This window comes from Quercus robur, chromosome 10 (assembly GCF_932294415.1).
Source record: "Quercus robur chromosome 10, dhQueRobu3.1, whole genome shotgun sequence".
Classification (NCBI taxonomy): domain Eukaryota; kingdom Viridiplantae; phylum Streptophyta; class Magnoliopsida; order Fagales; family Fagaceae; genus Quercus; species Quercus robur.
This window is the reverse complement of record NC_065543.1, coordinates 15804738-15815125: the sequence shown is the minus strand read 5'-3', so window position 1 is coordinate 15815125 and position 10388 is coordinate 15804738. Positions and strand designations below refer to the sequence as shown.

The following is a 10388-nucleotide window of genomic DNA, read 5'->3' as shown; positions in this document are numbered from 1 at the left end:
TTGATACAACTTGAAATTTAGATGGCTTGCTATGGCCAGAAGTATCCTAATGGATTCTAGTCTTGCTATCGGTGCAAAGGTCTCGTCAAAATCAATCCCTTCCACTTGTGTGTACCCTTGAGCAACAAGTCTTGATTTATTTCTAATAACTGTACCATGTTCATCTGACTTGTTCTTAAAAATCCACTTAATTCCAATCACATTTACTCCCTTAGGTCTAGGAACTAATTCCCACACATCATTCCAAAAAAATTGGTGAAGTTCTTCATGCATGGAATTAACCCAATCAGAATCTTGAAGTGCTTCATCCACCTTTTTCGGTTCAAATTGGGATTGATAGCATGAGTGAGTAATCATATTCAAGGCTTTTGATCTCAATCTCATGTTTTCATTAAGACTACCCAATATATTTGTGGCAGGGTGATTTAACTTAACTCTAGAAGATGGACCTTTGACTAGAGATGTGGAGGTACCTTTCTGTTCCGATGGAGGAATAAGCTCACTTTGTTCTTGTTGAGTTTCATGAACCAGTGTGGATGGTTCTGAACTTGATGGTACTAAAACTGTATCATTCAACAATAGCAGCTCGTCCTCACTATGCTTCCCCACATAATCAGCAGGAAGTGAATCATCAACTTCCATATTCCTCTCTTGAACTGGAGAACTGTTTTCTGAGAGACTTTCAGAACTTAATTCATCATTGGCTTCTTTCCTCTCCAGAGTTCATAGGGAGTTTGCTTGGAATCAAGTTTGAAATACATTCGGTTGAGTGTATGACAAGTAGTGTTAACTGCCTCTCTCTAGAAGGATTTGTGCATCTTTTTATTGTGTATAATGACACGTGCCATCTCCAGAACAACCCTATTCTTCTGTTCCACTATTCCATTCTGTTGTGGTGTCTTAGGTGAAGAGAACTCTTGATGCATGCCTTGATCATTGTAGAAGGTAGCCAGCTTCATATTTTCAAATTCTCTTCAATTATCACTTTGATTCTGGCTATCACAGTACCTTTCTCAACTTGCAATTTCTTGCACAAATGGATCATCTTCTCAGGAGCCTCGGCTTTATCTCTCAAAAGCACAACCCATGTATATCTAGTAAAATCATCTACAACAACTAGAATATACTTCTTTCCATCCAAACTCTAAACTCTGGCAGGACCCATGAGATCAATGTGCAACAACTCAAGAGGTTTGGAAGTTTGAACCTCAATTACAAACAGATGCTTGGACTTCACTTGTTTACCCATCTAACATGGTCCACATATGCACTTTTCTATCTACTCAAACTTGGGCAAACCAATAACTACATCACACTTGGAAATCTTCTCTAGTTACTTATAACTTGCGTGTTCCAACTGTTGATGCCATAAGTCAACTTGATTGATCTTTGCACTAAAGCACTTGTTGGTTATACTTGGTGTTATATCATAACAGTTGTTTGCTGTCCTTACACCAACACACATACAATCACCTCCTCCATCAAGTATCTCACACTCATACTTAGTGAAGAGACCATTCAGACCATTATTACAAATCTGACTGATGCTGAGTAAATTAGCCTTCAACCCATCTACATACTAGACATCTTCAAAAACCGATAACCTTGGAATGTCCATAGTTCCAATGCCTCTGATCACAAATTTGCTTCCATGTCCAAACGTGACTGTCCTAATCTTTCCTTGAAAGTGTGTCTTGAACAAAGCTTTATTTCCTATCATGTGCCTGGAACAACCACTATCCAAATACCAAAGACAAGAATCACGTGCCTTTAAGGCGGTTAAAGCAGTATAACACACATAATTATCATCACATGTAATTATACCAAGATGCTCAAGGAAAGATTTAACAAAACCAACAAGTGACAGAAACAACAAGTAGACAAGATGGAATATAAGCAAAAAGATCTTCCAAGTATCCATGACAACAAGAGTCAAGGATCAGCTCTTAGATCAAAAGATCTACAACAAGAGAGCAACCTGCTCTGATACCACTTGTTTGTTTTTAGACTCCTTAAAACACAACCAGATTAACCTAGTTATTTAGCCAAGTGATTACTTAGTCAAATTATCATATCTAGGTTAACACAAATATATCATATCAATGTAAAGTGCAAAAAATAAAGAACACAAAGATATGATGCCCCAAGAAACCAAACTGGTAAAAACTTGGGGAGGATTTAACCTAGCTATCCTCAAGGTATACCTGAATCCACTATGAAAGAATTAAAGTTTACACAATAGCGACTTAGACCACTAACATCCTATTGCTAACTCGAGTAGGAAACTTACTACCACGACCATGTGACAACTTCGAGTCCACGGACTACTTCTTTCTTGGATTCACAGCAAGTATAAGCACCCCCGCTTATATTTCTTTAAGCTTCTTGAATGCAGCAACTGAATGATCACCAAGTTCTTGACATAATCTTGAATCTTGGAAATCCTAAGTATGTGTGAAGGCAAACACCTCTAGATCTCACAAAAGATTCACACACAGAGCATAAGGAGCAACCTTAAAAACGTGGCTAGGGTTTCCCTTTTATACCTAGAGCAAAACATAAAACCCTACACGTCATATGGGCTTAGGGCTGAGTTAGAAATTTCGCAGAAAAAATAATCTGCACGACTTTTCATTGATCATGTCTAATTCTCGATCGATCAAGCCAGACAAAATTGCACACTCAAATCTGCAGTAACTCAATTCCAACTTTACATAAAAGGCCTATTCTTTGAGCCAGTCTAAAACAAGACTAAACTTGTTTTGATCATGGTTTGCCAACATACAAAATGAAGTTCTAATACATTAGTTCCTAATTACTTAGAACTTAACAATTATGAAAGTGAAATGAGTAGTGACCATAGAATTTCATGTGTTTAGGGAAGATAATTATAATTTCCCACGAGTTTTGTAAATAAATAAGTAGTCATGGGTTCACATGAGTATGTAACAAGCTCTAAAATGATTGCAATTATGGGTTTAGGTAATTTCATCATTAACATGTGGTATTTTCCAAGTATCAACAATCTTGGGTTTTTTTACTAAATAGTACCAATATAAATTGGGCTTCTAATATTGTCAATGAGAATTGGGGTTTTTCAATATTGCCAATGAAAATTGGGCTTTTCTTCAATATTGCCAATGAGAATTGGGATTTTAATATTGCCAATGAGAATTTGGCTTTTCAATATTGCTAATGAGAATTGGGTTTTTAATATTGCCAATAAAAATTGAGCTTTTAATAAATAATTTGCCTTGGATTTGAATCATGGTCTTTGATCATGGGATTTGAACCCTTTAGTAAAATAATTTGGGTATGGGTTTGAACTATAGGCCTCACAAAATATTGGGTCTTATAATATTTTATATTTGTGGCCCAGTTTAGTGGTGGCATGGAGAATAGTTGTGGGTTAGCATGATAATAGGGTAAAACAATATTTAGAGAGGCACAATAATTTATTTGTGATGTTTAAGCATAGATAGGTGATATAGTAGTGATATAATAATTACTTTAATTTTGTTGATTTCATAATATTGTACAACAAAAATATTTCACGTCTTACAAATTTGCAAATTATTATTCTAATATAAATTTTATAATTAAGTACATGTTTAAATTTTATTCTAGATTTAAACCTCCATTAAAGTATCCTCATATTATATTTTCTTTAAAAGATAGAATATATAATTTTATACACAAACACAACTATAAGAAATGTTATTATATTAATAAATGTCATGATTATTGAATTTAATATTTGGACAAAACATAAAGCAGAGAATCGATCTTACAATACTTTATTGAATATTTCATTGGTTGAATATATATATATATATATATATACATATATTAATATAAAAGACGATTCTCCTCTTTGGACAGGATTTTTATGTGATTCAGAAATACTACTAAACCTTACTTTTAACAGGGAAAAAACTTGAGAACAACTTTGTAAAAATTAAAAATATATCTTCAACTCCACTTAAAATGCCTACAAAATAGGACACTCTCTTACTAATCCATGTCTTCAAAAAAAAATTTATTCAATTTTTTAGGAAAAGGAAAATTATGACACTAGACCAAAAAAAAAAATTATAATAAATAAAGCCTCATCGCACGCGCAATGCGCGTGTGATGAGGCTAGTGTGTGTGTGTATATATCTTGAAATCCTCTATTAAAATCTTGTCATGTCGTATTTTCTTGAAATGGTGGAATAGATATTGCCATATACAAATTCATGTCTTATAATTTTGCACATTAATATTCTAGTATAAATTTTATAATTAAGTACATGTTGAAATTTTATTCTGTATTTAAACCTAAATTAAAATATTCTCATATTATAGGGATAATAATTGCAACCCAGCTCTCCTCATTTGTAGGAGCTCTCTCTCTCATTACTACGAGATATTTCTCCCTTAGGGTTTCTTAAAGGTTTGCCTTTTCTTTTCTTAATTCGGCTACCATGGCAGACGATGTTACGAGTATATTGGAGAAGATGAAGTTAACTTCGGAGGAGGAAGAGGTCATCGAGATTCCAGAGGAAGGGCGCAAAAAAGGGATGGAGAGTTGTGCACTTAATCTGATTGGGAAGTTCCTTACTTGTCGGCCGTTCAATAGGAAGGCAGCCATAACTACGCTGAAAAGGGCATAGGGTTTGGAGGAAGGTTTTCAGATGATAGAAGTGGGAATAAATCTTTTTCAACTCAAGTTTCAAACTGAGTTTGAGATGGATCGGGTGTTTAAGGGAGGGCCGTGGTCCTTTCATAATCAGGTTTTGTTGTTGACTCGTTGGAAAGCGGGGATGACGGCAGATAATGTTAGGTTTGATTCGGTTGCTCTTTGGGTGCAAATCTAGGGCACCCCATTTGATTTGGTATCACCTAAAATTGCAGAAATAGTGGGAAGTAGATTAGGTTCAGTGGTTGAGGTTGAGAAAAAACAGAAGGTTGAGGGACAGAGTTACTTTATGAGAGTCAAGGTTGCTATTCCAATAGCAAAGCCAATCCGGCGAGGGGCTTTCTTGGCTGGTTCTGATGGTAAGAGTCACTGGGTCACGTTCAAATATGAGTGCCTCCCTTTGTTTTGTCATTTTTGTGGTTTACTCGGCCATGACTTAAGGCATTGTGCTCTCTATCTCGTAGCAACCAAGAACGACGGGGAGGTTATTTGTCAATATGGGGACTGGCTTAAAGCCATGGGGAGTTGGACTAGATCACCTCCTCGTAGGACGTATGACAAGGAAGAGTCTAGAGTGGAGGTGGACCGGTGAAAGGAAAGGTCTGGGCAGGTCAGTCCGGATGTAGTCACTGGAGATAGCAGAGAGACAGTCCATCGTCAGGTACAAGTTTCGGTGGCTGCTTCCATGCAAACGGCGGCTGAAGCAGGTAACAAAAACCCTAGGGTAGATGATGAAGTTGAAGCCGAGAATTCAGGACTAGTTACGGATTCCATGCAAGCTAATACCATGTTGGATGCAAACTGAGCTAACGTGGAGAAGCATAAATCTGGGGCAGTAATTTCAAACCCGGATATTCAACTAATATACAATAGCATGCCTAATTTGAATACGTGGACTGAGAAGGAAGTTAAAAGTGCTACTAGGAATGAGGTGCAAGTAGTGTCCAAGTCAGAGGAGTTTCTTGAGCATGTGCCACACAACAATCAGCTATCTATGGATGGAGTTGGGCAGTCTAATTTTAAGCCCAAATCTACATGGACCCGGTTTAATAGAATGGAGTTTGGGCTTGGTGGATTAGCCCGTGCAATCACACTCCCAACATTTGGGAAGAGAGACATGAGAGATGATGTTGGTGAGCAGGTTGATGTGAATGAACACAAGAGAGGGAAGGTAGTCAATAAGGGTGGAGTTTTAGAAGATTTATCGGCGGGGGTGGACAGTCACCCTTGCCGGAAGCAATGAGGCTGTTATGCTGGAACAGCCAAGGGCTTGGGAACCCTTGGACAGGTCATAGACTTCGCAAGATTGTGAGGGAACAAGCTCCCACAGTCTGTTTTCTGATGGAGACTAGACTGGATAGAGATGGTTTTGAAAGTTTATATGGTAATTTGTCGTATCAGAATAAAGTTATTGTCAAGCATCCTGATTCAGGCGGAGGATTGGCATTTTTGTGGAAAAATTCTATCACATTAGAGGTCATTAACTACTCTGTAAACCATGCTTTGGCTGTAGTTACATAGGAAGATGGCTTTACATGGTTTTTGACTTGTTTCTATGGATGGCCGGAGGCTCAACAAAAGGAAGAGTCTTGGAGATTGTTGGAATATTTGAAGAAATTTGTGGAAGGACCTTGGCTGGTTGTAGGGGATTTTAACGCTTTTTAACATTCCTTTGAGAAGAAAAATAAAAGACCACCACAATATTCACAGGTTAATGCATTTAGGGCTGCTTTGGAATCTTGTCAGCTTTAGGATTTGGGTTATAAAGGATATCCTTTTACATGGAATAATAGGAGATCGGGTGAGGCAAATACTAAAATCAGATTGGATAAAGCTATGGCCAATAAAGACTGGATTGGGAAATTTCAAATGAGCAAAGTACTGCACCTTTCAACTCATGCCTCGAATCACTTACCAATTCTTTTGCAGGTTCAATCTTTTGTCCCACAAAGAAGGGAGAGAGGATTTAAATTTGAGGAGTCTTGGCTACTCATGGAGGACTGTGAGGCTATAGTATAGGAGGCCTGGGATAGTGAGTTGGTTGTTGAGTAGGGATTGGCTTCAACTTTGAAGAAGATACAAGTTTGTGGTTCAGAATTAATGAAGTGGGGCTCGGTCATAACAACTCTGGATGAAGAGGCAATCAAACAGATTTAGAAGAGGTTGGACAGGTTAAATGAAGAGGAGATGACCTTTGATAGCGAGGCCGAATATCTAGAGTTGAACAAAAAGATGGATGAGCTTCTCCAAAAACAGGAAATTTATTGGGCCTAAAGGTCTAGAATTTCATGGTTACAGCATGGTGATAAAAATACTAAGTTCTTTCACTCCAAGGCTTCACAAAGGAGGAGAAAGAATCATATCCGGGGTATCAAAAATAGCCAAGGGCAAGGGGTAGAAGAATTAAAGGAGGTGGTGGCAGCAGCCTCTGATTATTTTGAAAACCTATTTCAGGCAAGAGCATGTGACCGGATGGAGGAGGGCTTGGATGCTGTTCCACAGATGGTGATTGAAGAAATGCAGGAGACTTTGTTTGGGGAGTTTACTGCAAGAGAAGTGAGGGTGGCCTTATTTCAGATGGGACCTACAAAAGCTCCTAGACCTGATGGTATGAATGCCCTTTTCTTTCAAAAATTCTGGCACATAATGGGTGATGATGTTGTTATGGCTGTTTTGGATTTTTTAAATAATGGTCAAATGTTACCTGAGATAAATCACACAAACATAGTTCTTATTCCGAAAGTGAAAAATCCTGAAAAAAATGTATGATTTTAGATCTATAAGTTTATGTAATGTGATTTATAAGATTATGTCAAAAGTTTTGGCAAACAGATTGAAACAGGTGCTTCCATTTATAGTCTCGCCCACCCAGAGTGCCTTTGTACTGGGGATATTGATTACAGATAATGTCTTGGTGGCATATGAAACACTACATACAATGCATGCTAGGAAGAAGGGGAAGAAAGGGTCTTTGGCATTAAAATTGGATGCTAGCAAAGCCTATGATCGTGTGGAGTGGCAGTTTCTTAAAGGGATTATGGAAAAGATGGGTTTCCCGGCATTGTGGATAGAGAGGGTGATGAGTTGTGTCACTACTCCAACTTTTTCTATTCTGGTGAAGGGTAAACCTTATGGTATGATACATCCATCAAGAGGAATACGACAGGGTGATCCATTATCACCATATTAGTTTCTCTTATGTGCAGAAGGCTTTACGGCTCTGTTGGCAAAAGCAGAATTTGAAGGGAGGATTAAAGGGGTTTCCATATGTAGAAGGGCACCCAGAATTACCAACTTACTATTTGCTGATGATTCTCTATTGTTTTGTCAAGCTATACAGAATGAAGGGCAAGTTGTATTGGAAATTCTTCAAACATATGCATAGGTTTCAAGGCAATGTGTGAATTTGGAGAAATCTTCAGTTTATTTCAAGGCAATAGATGCTACGGATTCTAGGGGTGAAGGAGGTGGAGAGATTTGAATCTTATCTAGGGCTGCCAACATTGATTGGAAGGGCTAAGTATCATACTTTTTCTTATTTAAAAGATTGAATCTGGAAGAAGCTGCAAGGTTGGAAAGGTTTGGTGTTATCAAGAGCCGGTAAGGAAATTTTGATAAAGGCGGTGGCCCAATCTATCCCCACTTACACAATGAGTGTGTTCCAGCTTCTTATGAAACTCTGTGATGAACTGAATAGCATGTGTGCCAGATTCTGGTGGGGTCAAGTAGGTGATGAAAGGAAAATCCACTGGAAGAGGTGGGATAAGCTGTCAATTCCAAAGAAGGAGGGTGGTATGGGTTTTCGGGACTTGAGAGATTTTAATTTAGCCATGTTGGCTAAATAGGGTTGGCGATTGATCCAAGAGAATGACTCTTTGCTATACAGGTGTTTCAAAGCAAGATATTTCCCTCGGTCATCATTTCTAGAGGCCAAAGAATCGCTTGGTTGTTCCTATGTGTGAAGAAGTATATTGGCTGCCTTGCCTATTCTTAGATTGGGTTCTTGTTGGAAGGTTGGTAATGGGTCTTCCATAAGTGTTGTAGGGGATAGGTGGCTTCCTAACCATCCCACAAATAAAATTATGTACCCAAGACATGAGCTGGTTGAAGATTTAGCAATATCAGATTTGATTGATCCGGAGTTACATATATGGAGAAGAGACATGATTTTGGGAATGTTTCATAGAGAAGATGCTAAAGCTATTTGTAGAATCCCCTTCAGTCAAAGATCTATTCCAGATTCAATTTATTGTCTGCACAACAGGAGCGGTAATTTTTCTGTTAAGTCTGCATATAGGCTTGCTAGACAGCTTCAACTTCATGGAGATAGGGCCGAGACTTCAAGTGGCTGTGCTGGGAAAATAATTTGGCTGGTATTGTGGAAGCTTAAAAATTCCAAATAAAGTCAAAATATTTGGATGGAGAGCTTGCCATGATATTTTACCAACATCCTACAATCTGTCACGCCAGAGAATAAAAAATGAAGATAATTGTCAACTGTGTACCAGAGAGGTGGAGACAACAACTCATGCTTTGTGGGAATGTGTTGCGGTGCAAGACGTATGGGCTGGTAGCATTTCGAAATTGCAGAAAGGACCCTCTGTTTTTCGAGATACACTTCAACTAATGGAGTTTCTAGTGGACAGGTTAACGGTTGAAGAGCTGGAGCTGTTCTGGGTGCAGGTGTGGCTTATTTGGAACCAGCAAAACTGTGTTGTGCATGGAGGTAAATTAAAGGATCCTAAATGCCTTAATAAGCGAGCAGAGGACTTTATTCTGGAATTTCGGGAAGCCCAGGTGCAGTTGACAGTGGCTCGGACTAAGCAAATTATTTCTGATCAGTGGCAACCTCCACTGCCGAATGTCTACAAGCTAAACTTTGATGCTGCTGTGTTTTCGGGGCTGAACAGAACAGGTATAGGTACTATTATTCGAAATGACAAGGGGGAGGTTATGGCTGCAACGTCTGCTGTCGGACCAAGTGCAGAAAACAGTGAAGAACCTAAGTTGATGGCCTGTAGAAGATCCTTGGAGTTTGCCGTTGATGCTGGGTTTTCAAGTTTGATAACTGAGGGTGATAATGCTAATGTCATTCAAGCCATTTCTACATCTCTCCCTAACAATTCTTTTCTTGGCTGCATGGTGGATGATATTCGCCATTTGATACATGGGTTATATTGGGCTAGGACTAATCAGATTAGGAGGGGAGGGAATACAGTGACACATGTTCTTGCCCAATTTGCTAGAAATTTAGATGAGGATTTAGTTTGGATTGAGGATTCTCCTCCACCCGCTTTCGCGGCTTTGTTTCATGGTGTTTCATTATTATAATTGAATGAAAGTTTCCTTTTCAAAAAAAAAAAAAAAATTCTCATATTATATTTTCTTTAAAAGATGGAATAGATAATTTTATATACATACACAACTATAAGAAATATTATTATACTAATAAATGTCAAAATTATTAAATTTAATAATTGGACAAATTAAAGATAACGGAGAGAACCCGATCTTACAATACTTTATGGCACATTTCATTAGTTGAAAAAATCTGATCAAACAAAATTTATTATTGCCATATATTCACGTAACGTCTCTATATATTTAACTGTATAGTTGTTCACCACCAAACTGCACCTTGTCTCACTTCTCTTTCTTTGCAAAATTCAACAAGAAACCTAAATCATGAGAACTCCCTCTACCTATA

At 38.0% G+C, this 10388-nt stretch overlaps 1 protein-coding gene across 1 annotated transcript; it reads left to right on the top strand.

Annotated features, from left to right (window-relative positions):
• The first annotated feature begins 5920 nt into the window (after positions 1-5920).
• On the top strand, positions 5921-10012 carry LOC126703878 (uncharacterized). Its single transcript, XM_050402939.1, has 8 exons — positions 5921-6172; positions 6980-7444; positions 7488-7803; positions 7888-8029; positions 8228-8281; positions 8391-8513; positions 8676-9054; positions 9152-10012. Exons 1-8 carry the CDS (start codon positions 5921-5923, stop codon positions 10010-10012), a joined length of 2592 nt encoding a protein of 863 aa, XP_050258896.1.
• The last annotated feature ends 376 nt before the right edge of the window (positions 10013-10388 follow it).

Coding starts and splice junctions, on each gene's coding strand:
- LOC126703878 (XM_050402939.1), top strand. CDS start 5,921: ATGAGGCTGTTATGCTGGAACAGCCAAGGGCTTGGGAACCCTTGGACA. Junction 7,445..7,487: donor TGAAAAATCCTGAAAAAAAT/GTATGATTTTAG, acceptor GTGATTTATAAG/ATTATGTCAAAAGTTTTGGC. Junction 8,030..8,227: donor CAAGCTATACAGAATGAAGG/GCAAGTTGTATT, acceptor CTTATTTAAAAG/ATTGAATCTGGAAGAAGCTG.